Here is a 16,781-nt window from a genome sequence, read left to right as displayed (position 1 = left end):
TGTATTCATAACAGTTTGGGAACTTCACATTGCAAAGCTCTTCTTCGAAGTTCATCTAAATTGATGAACTGCAAAGGAGTTTGTACTTGATACTAACGCTGGATGACCAAAGAGGTCCAGTATTCAAACTTAAAACGTTGGATGCTCTCCTTCATAGTAACTATAAAAAATATAGACGGAGAGAAATTTTCTTGCATTATTTTGGTTGAGGCAGATGATGCTAAGAGGAGCTTTCATGGCGATTATTATGAATTTTGACAGTGAATACGAACATCCAAACATATGAATTAGGAGTAGGAGCAGGCCACTCGGCCCATCGAGCCTGCTCTGACATTCAAAAAGATTGTGGCTGATCAGTTTGTAACCTCAACCTCACATTCCCACTTACCCCTGCTTATCAAGGATCTATCTCGCTCGGTCTTGAAAATATTCAAAGACTGCTTCCACTGCCTTTCGAGGAAGAGAGTTCAGGAGACACGTGGCCCTGTGAGAAAAATAGATCCCCGAATTTCTGTCTAAAATGAGCAACTCCTTTTTTTTTTTTTTTGCCCCCTTCTAGCTTTCCTTAGTCCATTTTTGAGTTCCTTCCTGGCTAACTTGTAAACCTCTAGAGCTGTGCCAGATTCTTGCTTCCTCAACCTTACGTAAGCTTCCTTCTTCCTCTTGACTAGAAGCTCCACTTCTCTTGTTCTCCAAGGCTCCTTCACCTTACCATTCATTCCTCGTCTCAGTGGGTCAAAACTATCCAGCACTCGCAGCAAGTGTTCCTTAAACAATCCCCACATTACTGTTGTGCATTTCCCCAAGAACAACTGTTCCAACTTTATGCTCCTCAACTCCTGTCTAATAACAGTATAATTTCCCTTCCCGCAATTAACTACCTTCCCATACTGCCTTTTCCTATCTGTCTCCATGACTATGGTAAAGGTCAAGGAGTTGCGGTCACTGTCACCAAAATGCTCTCCCACCGAGACATCTGACATGTGGCGTGGTTCGTTGCCAAGCACCAAATCCAATATGCCCCCCCCCACCCCCGAGTCGGCCCATCTACATATTGAGTCAGGAATCCTTCCTGTACACACCTGACAAAATCTGCTCCATCCAAACCATTTGCAGTAAGGAGATTCCAGTCAATATTAGGGAAGCTGAAGTCACCCATGACAAAACCCAATCTGTTCCTCCATCTCTCTGCTGCTATTGGGGGGTCTATAGAAAACTTACAATAAAGTGACTGCGCCTTTCTTGTTTCTAAATTACACCTCCTTTTCTGCAGCTGTGATGCACTTCCTAATTAACAGTGCCACTCTGCCTCCTCTTTTACCTCCCTCCCTATTCTTCTTAAAACATCTAAACCCTGGAACATCTAACAACCATTCCTGCCCCTGTGAAATCCATGTCTCCGTAATGGCCACAACATTGTAGTTCAAGTACTAATCCATGCTCTAAGTTCATCTCCCTTATTCCTGACACTCCTTGCATTGAAACAGACACACTTTAACCCATTCCACGGAGTGCAACTTTGCCCTATCAGCTGTCTATCCTTCCTAACAGACTTCGCTGCATACTATTTCTGCCTGTTCAACAGATACCCCATCCTCTGATTCATAGCTCTGTTTCCCATCCCTATGCCAAACTAGTTTAAACCCTCCCGAAGAGCTCTAGCAAAGCTTCCAGTGTGGATGTGTGAATATTTGACAGGAGTAGGGTAACAGGGACAGATTTGGTTTGCTCCTGTAAGCGCCAACACATTTGCTGGGCTGAATGGCTACCCGAGTGTTGCAAATGATTATGGTGCTGTTCTCTCCCCTTCCTCCTGCCAGGAACTGTGCTGTTCTCTTCCCCTCCTCTCCTCTTCCATGTGCTCGTATGTTCGTCAGTCTGGTGGCTCCCCCTGGGAACAGTTCCTCCCATCCTTCGCCCTTAGTTGGTCACTCTCCCTCTGGCTTCAGTGTCTCTCTGCTGTACCCCCTTCCCCTAGGATGTGCAGGTGTTCATTCCCGAGAGCGCCAAGGACAGAATAATTTTTAAAAAGAGCATTATTAGTGGTCCATGGGTATCCATTAATGCTGTCTTCCCAGCCCGTTTTTCTGAGTGAATTTGTCTGCTTCCCGGGGTGTTGAAATACTCCTTGTTGTTGTCTGTCACACAGAATCTTGCCGGGTACAGAATCCTGAACCACACTTTGCACTTAAATAGAGCCACTTTGGCCCCGTTGAAGTTTGCCCAGTGCTTGGCCAGGTCAGACCCAATGTCCTGATATGCAGATCGTATACCTTTCCCATTTGCAGGATTATCTGCTCCTCGCCCAGTTCAGAATTTTCATCTTACCCTGAAATCTGTGGAGCTTTCCAATTATCGCCTGCGGTGGTTCTCCTGTTTTGGGCCTTTGCCAGAGTGACCTGTGGGCCCTGTCTACGTCGGGGAGCTTAGAAAAGCTTTCTCCCACAACCCGCTTCCCTAGAATCTATGTATTCCATTGAGTCTCTGCCCTACGTGCCTTCAGATAGCCTGATGATTCGGAGGTTCTGGCGGCGGGATCTATTTTCCTGGTCCTCCACCTTCCTCTTCAGCGCTCCCAAGGCTGCCACAACCTTGCCTCTTGTATCTCAAGTGAGGCGATCCGTTCACCCTGGTCGGTGGCCACTTTTTCTAGTTCCCGCACCGTCACCTCCTGGGTTTCCTCGCTGTCCTATCCAGCGCCTCTTCGAAAGGGGCCAGAGCGATTACCTCACGGTCATCAAGCGGTCCTCCTTAACGGAGTCCCTAAGTTTTAGGAGCTCTTGTTAGGACCTACATCCACTGTCCCGTCAGTGGGTGGACTAGCATTTGCATTGGCGAAACTGCTCGGTCCGCCATGTCTTGCTCTGCTTCACTCCTCGTGCCTGCAGCTTGGGTCTTCCTCTCCTGACTCTTGCTGCTTTTACTAACTTTTCAGCATCTTGTTTGACTTGAGGGAATTTCTTTGGGTGGTTGTTTGTTTTAGGGTGAGGGTGGATTGGGGGGGGTGTTGGCTTAACGGCCAGGTTACAAGGACCCAAGTTGAAGTTTCTAGAGAGCCACCTTTCGTGCGACTATTTGGCACATTGGGAAGTCTTTTCCCTGATTTATTGACAGGTTAATTGAGTGGGCAGAAAATTGGCAAATGGTATTCAATCTGGGAGAATGTAAAATTTTCTACTTTGGAATAAAGAATGAGAACGAGGATTATTACTTAAATGGGGAGTGACTGCAGAAAATTGTAGGACAAATAGACTTGGGGATCCTTATTCATGAAACCCAGAAAGCTGGCATACAGGTGTAGGGGGAAGGCAAATGGAAATGTTGACTTTTATTTCAAGGTGGCTGGAATATAAATGTAGAGTTACTGCTGTAACTGGACAAGGTACTAGTGAGGCTACATTTTGAATATTGTGTACATTTTTGGTCTCCTTATTTAAGGAAAGATATGTTATCACTAGAGGCAGTACTGGGGAGATATACTAGTATGATCCTGGGTATGGAGGGATTGCCATATGAGGAAAAATTAAACAGGTTGGGTCTGTACTTTTTGTGGTTCAAAAGAATGAGAGGTGACATGATTGAAATGTACAGGTTCTTTTGGGGCTAGACAGGGTAAACATTGGGAGAATGTTTCCACTCATAGGGACCAGCGGACAAAGTATAAGAGGGTGCTTATTTAAGAATTTCTCCTCTTTAAGAGTGGTGAATCTTTGGAATTTTGTCTCCACAGCTTCCTGGGGTAGACTCCTTGAATATTTTCAAGGCTGAGATCGATAGGTTTTTTTAAGAGTAGAAAACGCAGGAAAGTGGACTTAGTGAGTGTTAGATCAGCCATGATCTTATTAAATGGCAGTATAGGTTCGAAGGGCTGAATGGCCTACTCCTGTTCCTATTTCTTGGTTCTCTCACATGTTTTGTCCGTCATGTAGCAGTGCTACCAAGCCACCCTTGTTGATGGACATTGAAGTTCCCCACCCAAAATACATCCTGCGCCCTTGCAACCCTCAGGTACTTCTTCCAAGCAATGTTTAACATGGAGGAGTACATATACATCAGCTGACAGTGCTGGTGGCGTAAGTGGTAATCAGCAAGTTTCTTTGCCCATGTTTTACCTCAAGCCATGAGACTTCATGGGTTCCAGAGTCAATACGGAGGACTCCCAGGGCAACTCGATAATGACAGTGCCACCACGTCTGGTGGGTATGCCCTGTCCCACTGGCAAGGATGCAGATGGTGGTGCCTGGGACATGTACGACTATGTCAGGTTGTTTCTTGGCTGGAACTTCCACACAGTACAGGGTGTCAAGATAGCCATAGGGGAGAGCAGCACGATGGTGCAGTGGTTAGCACTGCAGCCTCACAGCGCCGAGGTCCCAGGTTCGATCCCGGCTCTGGGTCACTGTCCGTGTGGAGTTTGCACATTCTCCCCGTGTTTGCGTGGGTTTCGCCCCCACAACCCAAAGATGTGCAGGCTAGGCGGATTGGCCACGCTAAATTGCCCCTTAATTGGATACTCTAAAAAAATTTTTAATATAAAATAAATAAATAAATCAAGGTAGCCATAGGGGAAACTGTAAACCAAAATGAACAAATTTACCAATTGACCCCCAAATGAAGAAATGACCACCTGTTGTAGCTTTTACTTTGAGATGGGTCAGAATCGGGGCAGTACGGTGGCGCAGTGGGTTAGCCCTGCAGCCTCACGGCACCGAGGTCCAGATTTGATCCCGGTTCTGGGTCACTATCCGTGCGGAGTTTGCATATTCTCCCCGTGTTTGCGTGGGTTTCACTCCCACAATCCAAAGATGTATAGGCTAGGTGGATTGGCCACGTAAATTGCCCCTTGATTGGAAAAAATGAATTGGGTACTCTAAATTCATTTTAAAAAAAGAGATGGGTCCGAATCAATGCAAATTGAACAACAGGAATTAAATTATGGTCACCAGGAACTATAAATTACACATGGAATACCAGATACAACAAAGGGTATTTCACGAGTTTACAAGCTTTCGCGTCACATCTGCTGGTATTGTTTCCAGGTCAAAGGTCACCAGTTTACATGGACAGTACTTGTTGTAATTTTCTTGGATGATTTATCTCTTTACGATTGATGTAAAGTCTCAAAATCATTTTCAAAACATTCTTAAAAACAATTAAAACTTCCCTAGACATTAGAAAATGTACAGATTTTCCTGCCATAATGCTTCCAGGTTAAAGGTGATCACAAGAGAGTGCTGCAGGGTCAGAGGTACCATTTTTATGGGTGAGACCTCAAACCGAGCTGCCTTTTTAGCACTCTCAGCTGTGTGCAAGATCCTCTGCATTGTTTGAAGAAGAGCAGAGATCATCCCCTGCTACACTGGCCAATATTTATCCCTCAACCAACATCTAAAACTGATGGTCCTGATGAAAGGTAATTTTAAAAAAATTTAAATTTAGAGTAACCAATTATTTTTTTTTCCAAATTAAGGGGCAATTTAGCGTGGCCAATCCACCTAACTTGCACATCTTTGGGTTGGGAGGGTGAAACCCACGCAGACATGGGAAAAATGTGCAAACTCCACACGGGCAGTGACCCTGGGCCGGGATCAAACCTGGGTCTATGGTGCCGTGAGGCAGCAGTGCTAACCACTGTGCCACCATGCCGCCCACGAAAGGGCATTGACCTGAAATGTTAACTTTGTTCCCTTACCATGGATACTGCGTCAGCTGCTGAGTGTTTCCAGCATTTTCTTTTTATCACCTAAAAGACATGCTTTGGTTTCTTATTTCCTTGCTGCTTATGGGACCTTGCTGTGCACAAATCAACTGCTGCATTTCCTACATTACAACAGTGACTACACTTCAAGAATGTGCACCAGTTGTACAGTGCTTTGGGGTAATGGGAAAGGCGTTTCAGCAAGTTGTCCTTCGTAATACACAGTTCAGATACAAATAACTGCAAATTACACCATTTCCACACATTTGTGGACAGTATGGGATGTGTAGAGACTCTAAACAAAAGTTGATAACTGGTGTTTCCAGCCAGCAAAACACAAAGCTGCCAGGAGGCACTTCAGCCATACAGTTACGACACGCTTGACACCTGAAATGAGCATCATGATGATGCGTGTCTGTGATGAAGCCTAGCTTCCACAGAGCTGCAACATTTAAGTTAGAAGAGCGCTGTACCATGAAGGCCAGATGGTCATTAACTGCAAGGTGTTTAAAAAGGCATTTTCTTTGGATAGAAAGGAATCAAGGAAGGTTCAAAATCAATACTCTGCTGAACAAGCTAGATTTGTTCTGAAGTAGACATATATTTATTTCCCAGCCTCCCCCCCTCACCACCGATCCATATATATGGGCCGGGATTCTCCAAAATCCCGGTCAAGTGTTGACGGCGTGCATCAAAACTGGCGTGAGCGACGCCGGCGTCAACGGGCCTCCAGGCCCAGTCATTCTCCCCTTCCTCGGGGGCTAGCAAGGCGCCGGAGTGCCGTGCGCTGCTCCAGTGCTGAAAGCCGGCCCTACACGGCCATGCGGGTACGCGCATGTGCGCCATGGCCGGCGTGGGTCCGCGCATGTGGGCCACAGCCATCTTTGCGCCGGCTTTCAGGCAATAAGGCGGAGCCCTACAGGGGCCCGGCGCGGAGGAACATAGGCCCTCCTAGGAATGACCACGCCCGCCAATCGGTTGCCCCTGACGCGGGCCTGGCCACCATGGAGGCCCCCCCAGAGTCGGCTCACCCTGCCCCCCCACCAGGATGGCCCCCGCATCCAGAATGCCGATGTCCTGCCAGGTAGGACCATACACGAACGACGCCGGCGGGACTCGGCGGGCACTTGGACCATCGAGCATGGAGAATCACCACGGGGGCTGCTTTTAATGGCCCCCGACCGGCGCCGCAGTGACCTCACCGGTGCGATTGGCGGCAATTTCCCGGTCGCCAGAGAATCGGCAGCCCGTCGGCAGAGCGGCATGGTGGGATTCGCGTGCTCAGAGGATCCCAGATTCTCCGACCCGGCGCGGGCTCAGAGGATCCCGCCCACGATGTTTTGCGACTTTTCTTTTTGCAATACTTTACACACGCTGGGACAAGAATCCAAATGTGAACGATTGCGCAATGTCATTACAAAAGTGAGTCAGAGGTTCTTAGTCTTTTTTGCTTCTAAAATATTCCAGATTCCCACAAGCATATTTTCTGCATCAAAATCAGTTATAAAATTGCAAACAAAAAAAGGAATGATGCTCATCTTTATACTTCATGCTTGATAATTAAACATCTGTAATTTGGAATGTCTAAAAGATTCATTGGACAGTCCTGGGTGCTCTTCAGCTTGAACTTGTTGAAAGAATTTTTACGTCAGTGCTTTGCACATTCTGTTGCCTTGAAGCTGATGGTTGAATTAAACATTTACCCACATTTGATATTGATTGCGTACATTTACAGTCATTTAACTGTTGCCTGAAATTAGTTTTTCTTCCGCTTAAATACACCTGACGCAAAATGGACACATTTTGGAACCCAGAATGAGTTACCTTCTGTGCCAACAGTATGCAATAAATGCACCAACTCGGGATGGGGATAAATACCCACTTGGTGATCAGGGCATCCTTTCAAAATGGTGGCCTGATCTTCAAGGAGCCGACGTGTTCAGCCCCCAGTATGAAAAAAGTTCCAAGTGTGGGTTCGACCAGGTAGAAACTCCCCAAGGTCCAAAAAAATGACTATGGGTGGGATTTATAGACCAACCCGCCGCGTGTTTTTCGGCGGCGAAGGCAGCCCTTAAGCGGGATTTACCGACCGTGCCGTTGTCAATGGGATTTCCCGGTGACTGCACTAGCGTGGGACCATGGGTGTGGATCTCACCCAAAAGGCTGGTGAGAAATACCCCGCCAAACGTGCCCACAATTACACTTTTGTTTGGTTGCATTCCACCCTTTATTTCCATTGACAGAATTTCTTCAGAATCAGAAAACTTACTTTCGGATTGCTGAAAAAAAAAGACATGCCATTAAAGCTGTGTCTTGAACTCAGCAGGACACATTCGCAATAATACCAATTCTAAAGGGGACAACAATTTATACTGCATGAGAAGAGAGTGTTGATTGATTGCCATATGCCATGGATAATGCACCAGGGGACATTAACTGCCAAGCTTTATTTACATTCAAACCAGACAGCTTGACTGATTGATCAAGGCCCCTTCATGGGGAATGAACCAGGGAAGGGTTGTTTCGATAGCTTTTGTTTAATTGAGAAAGACACAAAGCACAGATTTGGATATTCTGTTTACAAAGGATCAGGGCCATGTGTGCGAATAAATGTAGCTTCCAGCACATGTAAGTGCGATACACTGCAAGCCCAACTGATGATCTTAAATTGGTTGTTAGTATAATTCTAATCAGAATCAGGATTGTTCAGCAAATGCTGTCCAATTGCAGAATCACATCTAATGTTGGACACGGTGGCTGGTCCCGTTGGCAGGATGCTCAGTTCTTGCCAATTTTGGCCCCCCACCACGTGTTTCCCGGCTGCAGGGGAGGGGGGGGGGGGGGGGGGTGATACAATGGGAAACCCCATTGTCAGCGATGGGACCAGAAGATCCTGCTGTCGGCCCATGGCAGGCTGCGTCTGCCATCCCAACACATGCCGTTGGGGATGCAGAAAATCTTGCCCCACAAGTTTTGCGAGTGCAGTCTAGTTGGGTAGTCAGTACTTTGTCTATTGCGAATGTGCTCTTTGATACGATCCACGTCGTTCGGTCGTACGGCCTACAAAACTGGCAACACACCGGCGCTGAATGAACTTTCAATGAACAATTTATCTTTAGGAGTGAAAATCTATTTCCGGTGCTGTGCTGAATGCCTGAAAAGTAGGATGGTTCAATTGCATCATGAGAACCAATTTCTATCCCTTGTTTTTTTTCCTTAAGTGGCTTAATCTGCAATGAAACAACTTACGATAAGTATTGCAATTCGGCAAATTCTTCAATACAAGATAAATTTGAATCAGAACTTTTTAAAGATATTGGTTCAGCACGCAGACTACAAATTGGCAGGTCTATTGTCTGTGAGCACATTCCACTGCTGGTGATGGTCGCCAGATGTCTTAGATTATCAGTAATGTTGTATGTCAATTAGAGCCTCAAGATGTTTTTAATTCTCACGGAGATTTACCGCAAATAGGCTATATTGGATAATGTGAGAAGCTTTACTGTTTATGGTATCTGTCGGAAAATTATAGCTTTGGACACAAACTGAAGGCATCTAATCTTTTTAGCAAACATATTATACAAATGAAATTCTTCAGTGTTTTAATTCAAACAATCACAACATTCCAGTTAACACTGGGTAGCCCTTCCATTCACTCACCTACAACACACATCATTCACCTGTTAATGTTTACATACTGCTGAAATGTTGGTTCTAGAAGTATTATTAGTCACTTCATATTCTGCGAAAAAGCACACACTGCACAAAATTTAGAAACAAAAATGAATAAATTGCACCAGTGGCTCCTGAACAGGGCAATTATGAGCTGCACATAATGGATTTCAACAGACCAGCAAGTAAGCATTCTTGAAATAGCATCTGGCATAAGTCAGCAAGAGGCAGCTAAAATGTAGACACCGCAGCATCATATCTATTCTGTCTCAAGTCTATCCCTTCTGCTACCTACTTCCATATTATCTGAAGCCAAAACAAAATTTGCTAATTAAATGCCAACGGGCTTGAACTGACATTTTACCTGTGTGCAAACTTTGTTCTTCAAAAGTGAAGAACTCCGGTGAAGTATAATTTTGATGATATTTGGAACACTGGCATAAATGCATAAATCCCCTCTCCCAAACAGCTGCATCCGGTACCAGAAAATCAACTCAGCATTAACATTAACAAAGTCAGCATTCTATTAAACACAATGAATTTTATTTGCATTATGGCAAAAGACAACATTAGCGTTAACATATGTTCACAAACCTCCATTCTTCCAGATAAAGAACCCTTGACACAATGGAAAATGTTTAATTAGCAAATCTTTTCATCCATAAAATACAATCAGGGCAGATGACGTTAAGCATGTCATCGTTCTAGGATGTGCCAAGTCTGCAGAGAGCTCGTGGGTTCTCAGCCAGGATCTCCAGTTTTCTTTGCTAATTCAGTCAGGAAAACAGCCTCACCAGCATCTCATCATCAGCTCCCAGCTGCTCACCATATTGTACGCTTGACATTTGCCCAGATGGACCTTTTCGTACCCTGTGCTGCTTTCACTTCGCTCCAATCCAACTTGGTGTTGGGAATTTCATCCTGGGCTTCGGGCACCTTCCTGACTTCACCACGTGGGGAGGCAGCAATCAGGGGCAAAGGCCCACACTCATTTCGGAACTCTATTACATGTAGCCCCTTCTTGTCAGCTAAGTCGCTGTGAGTCTCCTGTGGGATTACAGCCAAAATAAAGTAAACACTTTGATCACATAACCTACTGTCAGTTTTTGGCAAAGTTATAGTTGCTTACAAAAGAACATAAGATATAGAAGCAGGAATTGGCAATCTAGCCCCTCAAACCCGCTCCGCCATTCGGCACAATCGTGGCTGATCTCCTTTTCGCCTCAACTCCACTACCCTGCCCGCTCTTCATAATCCTTTAACCCATTACTGATTAAAAATCTATCCTCCTTAAATTGACTCAATGTTCCGGCATCTACCGTGCTCTGGGGTAGTGGATTCCACAGATTCACGACCCTTTGAGAGAAGTAATTTCTCCTCATCTCGGTTTTAAATCTGCTACCCCTTATCCTAAAACTATGAACTCTCGTTCTAGATTGTCCCACATGAGGAAGCACCTGCTCTAGTCTACTTTATCCATACCGTTTATCATCTTATATACCTCAATTAGATCTCCTCTCTAAAATAGAGAGAGTATAGGTCTAAACTGCTCGGTATCTCTTCAGAAGACAAACCCCTCATTTCTGGAATCAAACTAGTGAACCTCCTCTGACTTGCCTCTAATACAAATACATCTCTCCTCAACGAAGGGGCCCAAAACAGCGCACAGTGCTCCAGATGTGGTCTTGACAATGCCTTGTACAGTTGCAGCAATACATCCCTACTTTTATACTCTATTCCTTTAGCAATAAATGCCAAAATTCCATTTGCCTTCCTTATTACCTGCTGCACTTGCATACTAGTTTTCTGCGATTCATGCACAAGGACACCCAGATCCCTCTGCCCTGAAGCACTCTGAAGTTTTTCTCCATTTAGATAATAAGTTGCCTTTCCATTTTTCCTACCAAAAGGATAATCTCACACTGATCCACGCTGGACTCCATCTGCCACATTTTGGCTCACTTTCCTAACCTATCTATATCCATTTGTAAATTTCTTATTTCCTCATTGCAACTTACTACCCCACCTATTTTAGTGTCATCTGCAAATTTGGCTATAGTACCTTCTATCCCTATGTGAATAGTTGGGGCCCCGAGCACCAAACCCTGTGGCACCCCACTAGTTAAATCTCGCCATCCAGAAAAAGACCCATTTATCCCAACTCTCTGCCTTCTGTTGGTTAGCCAGTCATCTACCAAGTTACTAATGACCCCTAATCCAATGTGACCTTGCCTTGTGTATTAACCTTTTGTGTAGCACCTTATCAAATGCCTTCTGGAGGTCCAGATATACTACATCTACAAGATCCCCATTGTCTACTTAGAATCATAGAATCGCAACAGTGCAGAAGGCCATTCTGCCCATCGAGTCTGCAATGAACCCCCGAAAGTGCACCCTACCTCGGCCCAATCCCCAGCTCAATCTCCGTAACACTACCTAACCTTTGGACACCAAAGGGCAATTTAGCATGGTCAATTCACCTAACCTGCACATCATATGGGAGGAAACCGGAACACCCGACGGAAACCCACACAGACACGGGGAGAATGTGCAAACTCCACACAGACAGTAAGCAGAGTTCGAAATCGAACCCGGGTCCCTGGCGCTGTGAGGCAGCAGTGCTAACCACTGTGCCGTCCCATGGCTTGTACCATCTTCTAGCAAATTAGTCAAACCATGCTGACTCTGATGAATTGCATTTTAACTTTCTAAATGTCCTATTATTACTTCCTTAATAATAGATTCTAACAAGTTTCCAACGACAGATGTTAAACTAACTGATCTATAGTTTCCTACTTTCTGCCTCCCTCCCTTTTTGAATAAGGGAGGAGTTGTTAATGTCTCTAACTCAATAATAAACCTTAATAAATATTTATAAAAAACAATTACTAGCGAGGGAATGACTGCGAGACAATTGCTCAAGATCTTTTAAGAAAGTTAAAAGTTATATATGGAAGTTGCAGCCAGTAGGAAAATGTAGATTCATGGAGTTGCCAAAGAGGCTGGTCAAACTCTCCAAGGATCATCCCTAACTCAAGTCTCTCAAATGTCTGAAACAACTATCCAGCCATGAAGAAGCATTGAAATACTCAATTCTGAACCTGGTTTCCTCTATTTTGTACCCGAATTCCTCCTCCCCCTCATAGAATCCAGCTGAAAAGAGTTGCTTGTGGAGACCTGACAGCATAACAACTCTCTCTCAGCCACAGGGATACCGAGGTCCATTGAGATGCAAATACAGTGATCAACAAAAACAAATTCTGCTATCTTTTAAAATTAACAAGGAAGGAATGCCTATTTATTATTAAAATATTATTTATTTCTATTCGCTTCTCCTTCAGTTTTCCCTCCACTGCTGGGGACACCAGGGCAAATATGGGCAACTATTGCATCCCTGCGGTTGTATTAGCCAGGATCTGTGATAACTCAGTGACGGGTCTATGTGATCTAACTGTAGACTGACTTTACTGAATGAGTTCCCAAACGATCTACAAAAAGACCAGATGAATTTGACATTAATAAACTTGAAGTCCGGATGACAGTTATCCAGACTGGTTTGATGTCAATCAATTTCTGATTTTTAAAAACGGGTTAAAGGGATATGGAGAACAGATAGGGAGCTGGATTTGAGACCAGGAAGAGATGAGCCATGATCTGATTGAATGGCGGAGCAGGCTCGAAGGGCTGGATTGCCGACTTCTGCTCCTAATTCCCATGTTCCTACATAATCATCAAATCTGATTTGGTCAAACTGAAAATTGAACAATAGAGTCCATGTGTTTTTAGATGCAACTTTACCTGCTTTGACAATCCTTGAAAAAGGGCTCTGGTAATATTCAATAGATTGGTTGATCCAGAAACTTTGGCATACATGTCCTTAATTCCAATTAATTTGCATATTGTAATGATAGCTCGATGACAATGCAATCCATGCCCTGAGGACAGAAAAAGAATTAATATGTTTAAAAGCATCGTACATATATGGACTGAAACTACACTCGCGAGAGCTGGAATAACTTAGTGATGGCACTGCATATAAAGGCTTCAAAAAGATTTTTTTCTAATGATAAATAAAGAAAATGCTGGAAAAACTCAGCATGCCTGGCAGCATCAGTGGAGAGAGAAACAGAGTTAACTGAGTCCATATGACTCTTCCTCAGGGCTGAAGAGGTAAACATAATGGATGATATAGTTGAGGGGGGTGCTGGAGGAGGTGGAGCAGTTGTTTTTTGGATTGGATTTGTTTATTGTCACATGTACCGAGGTACAGTGAAAAGTATTTTTCTGCGAGCAGCTCAACAGATCATTAAGTATATGGGAAGAAAAGGGAATAAAATAAAATACATAATAGGGCAACACAAGGTACACAATGTAACTTCATAAACACCGGCATCGGATGAAGCACACAGGGTGTAGTGTTAATGAGGTTAGTACATGAGAGGGTCATTTAGGAGTCTGGTGACAGTGGGGAAGAAGCTGTTTTTGAGTCTGTTCGTGCATGTTCTCAGAATTCTGTATCTCCTGCCAGATGGAAGAAGTTGGAAGAGTGAGTAAGCCAGGTGGGAGGGGTCTTTGATTATGCTGCCCGCTTTCCCCAGGCTGCGGGAGGTGTAGATGGAGTCAATGGATGGGAGGCAGGTTTGTGTGATAGACTGGCTGTGTTCACGACTCTCTGAAGTTTCTTGCGGTCCTGGGCCGAGCAGTTGCCATAACAGGCTGTGATGCAGCCAGATAGGATGCTTTCTATGGTGCATCTGTAAAAATTGGTAAGAGTTAATGTGGTCATGCTGAATTTCCTTAGTTTCCTGAGGAAGTATAGGCGCTGTTGTGCTTTCTTGGTGGTAGCGTCGACGTGGGTGGACCAGGACAGATTTTTGGAGATGTGCAACCCTAGGAATTTGAAACTGCTAACCATCTCCACCTCGGCTCCGTTGATGCTGACAGGGGTGTGTACAATACTTTGCTTCCTGAAGTCAATGACCAGCTCTTTAGTTTTGCTGGCATTGAGGGAGAGATTGTTGTCGCTACACCACTCCACTAGGTTCTCTATCTCCCTCCTGTATTCTGACTCGTCGTTATTCGAGATCCGGCCCACTATGGTCGTATCGTTAGCAAACTTGTATGGTGTTGGAAACAAATTTTGCCACGCAGTCGTGTGTATACAGGAAGTAGAGTAGGAGGCTAAGTACGCAGCCTTGCGGGGCGCCGGTGTTGAGGACTATTGTGGAGGAGGTGTTGTTGTTCATTCTTGCTGACTGTGGTCTGTGGGTCAGAAAGTCGAGGATCCAGTTGCAGAGTGGGGAGCCAAGTCCTAGGTTTTGGAGCTTTGATATGAGCTTGGATGGGATTATGGTGTTGAAGACGGAGCTGTAGTCAATAATATGAGTCTGATGTAGGAGTCCTTGTTGTTGAGATGCTCTAGAGATGAGTGTAGGGCCAGGGAAATGGTGTCTGATGTGGACCAGTTGCAGCGATATGCAAATTGCAGTGGATCAAGGCTTTCTGGGAGTATGGAGGTGATGCGCTTCATGACCAACCTCTCGAAGCACATTACGACTGAAGTCAGGGCCACTGGACGATAGTTATTGAGGCACGTTGCCTGGTTCTTCTTTGGCACCGGTGTATGATGGTGGTTTTCTTGAAGCAGGTGGGGACCTCGGAGTGGAGTAGGAACAGGTTAAAGATGTCCGCGAACACCTCTGCCAGCTGGTCCATGCAGGCTCTGAGTGCACGATCAGGGATCCCGTCCGGGTCCGTCGCCTTCCACGGGTTCACTTTCAGGAAGGCCGATCTGACTTCGGAAGCTGTGATGGTGGCTATGGGTGAGTTATGGGCTGCTGGGGCACTCGACAGCGGATTGTTGGCTACCTGCTCGAACCAAGCATAGAATGCATTGAGTTCATCGGGGAGAGGTGCGCTGCTGCCGCCGGAGATACTGCTTGGCTTCGCTTTGTAGCCCGTTATGTTGTTTAGTCCTTGCCGCAATCGCCGAGAGTCTGTCTGTGACTCTAGCTTGGTTTGATACTCTCTCTTGACATCTCGGATGGCTTTGCGGAGGTCGTACCTGGATTTCTTGCAGAGGTCAGGGTCGCCTGACTTGAATGCCTTAGACCTGTCCTTCAGTGGGGAGTCAATCTCGCGAATGAGCCATGGTTTCCGGTTGGGCAACGTACGTACCGCTTTCTTTGGCACGCAGTCGTCCACACATTTGCTGATGAAGTCTGTGACGGTGGTAGCATATTCATTTAAGTTGGTCGCTGAGTTCTTAAATATGGACCAGTCCACGGTCTCTAAGCAGTCACGTAAGAGCTCTTCTGTCTCCTCGGACCAGCACTGCACAACCTTCTTAGCTGGATTCTCCCGCTTGAGTTTCTGCTTGTATGCCGGGAGAAGGAGCACCGTCTTATGGTCTGATTTCCCAAAGTGCGGTCGGGGGATGGAACGGTAGGCGCCCTTGATTTTTGAGTAGCAGTTGTCAAGAGTGTTGTCGCCCCTGGTGGGACAGGAGATGTGCTGGTGGAATTTTGGCAGTACACTCTTGAGGTTGGCCTTGTTGAAGTGTCCGGCCACGATGAACAAGGCCTCTGGGTGTTCTGTTTCGTAGTTGTTTATAACTGTGCAGTTCGTCCAGCGCCTTCCTCACTACTGCCTGGGGTGGGATGTAGACCGCTGTGATAATGGCTGAGGTGAACTCACGTGGAAGATAGTATGGGCGGCACTGCACGGTCAGGTATTCCAGGTCTGGGGTGTAGTGGGTCGTCAGGGTCACCACATCCAAGCACCAGGAGGAGTTGATGAGGAGGCAAACTCCTCCACCCTTCGTTTTGCCTGATGACGCGGTGCGGATCGCCCGGTGAATTGAGAAGCCTTCAGGTTGTATGGCACAGTCCGGTGAGGCGGGGGTGAGCCATGTCTCTGTGAAACCTCTGAGAGGTAAGTCTAGCGTGAAGTTCATCCAGCTTTTTTCGATCGCTTGGAGGTTTGCCCGGAGTATGCTGGGGAGAGGGGTCTTGAAACCACGTTGCTTCAGTCTAACCTGCAGACCGCCACGTTTCCCTCGCTTTCTCGGTCGGTGGCTGCGGCTGGATGGTCCCGGCATCCAATAGGTGGAGTTTGAACTTGTAGAAGCTAGCTGGTTGCGTCTGGCGGAGTCCAGGGTGCTGGCGGGGACCAGGGCGCTGGCGGGGACCAGGGCGCTAGTTACGTTCCCAGGGACGCGTCTGGCAGGGTCCCGGGCGCTGGTTGAGGTAGTGGGGTTGCTGGGAGGGCATGTTCTGTGAGCACGGGAATACCTTGCAGCGCGTTCGGGTCCTCGCGCGGGGTCTCCGCCATTTCGGGGGTCCTGGGTCGTGGGCAGGGGCATCCTGAGGCAGGTTGGACTGGGTCCCGTGGTCTGTTCCCCCCTTGAGCG

At 46.2% G+C, this 16,781-nt stretch overlaps 1 protein-coding gene across 1 annotated transcript in view; it reads right to left on the bottom strand.

Moving 5' to 3' along the window:
• Positions 1-9,891: 9,891 nt before the first annotated feature.
• Positions 9,892-16,781, bottom strand: part of mrps5 (mitochondrial ribosomal protein S5) — a 201,901-nt gene continuing 195,011 nt past the window's right edge. The window contains exons 10-11 of the mRNA XM_072500060.1: positions 13,169-13,305; positions 9,892-10,417 (exon numbers count right to left, since the gene is read on the bottom strand). Of these exons, the coding sequence (XP_072356161.1) occupies positions 10,193-10,417; positions 13,169-13,305 (362 nt within the window). The 3' untranslated portion in view covers positions 9,892-10,192. The remainder of the gene's footprint in view (positions 10,418-13,168; positions 13,306-16,781) is intronic.

The sequence above is a fragment of the Scyliorhinus torazame genome, chromosome 4 (assembly GCF_047496885.1).
Source record: "Scyliorhinus torazame isolate Kashiwa2021f chromosome 4, sScyTor2.1, whole genome shotgun sequence".
NCBI classification, from domain to species: Eukaryota; Metazoa; Chordata; class Chondrichthyes; order Carcharhiniformes; family Scyliorhinidae; genus Scyliorhinus; species Scyliorhinus torazame.
The sequence above is the reverse complement of the archived record's forward strand: the minus strand, read 5'-3'. Positions and strand labels throughout refer to the sequence as shown.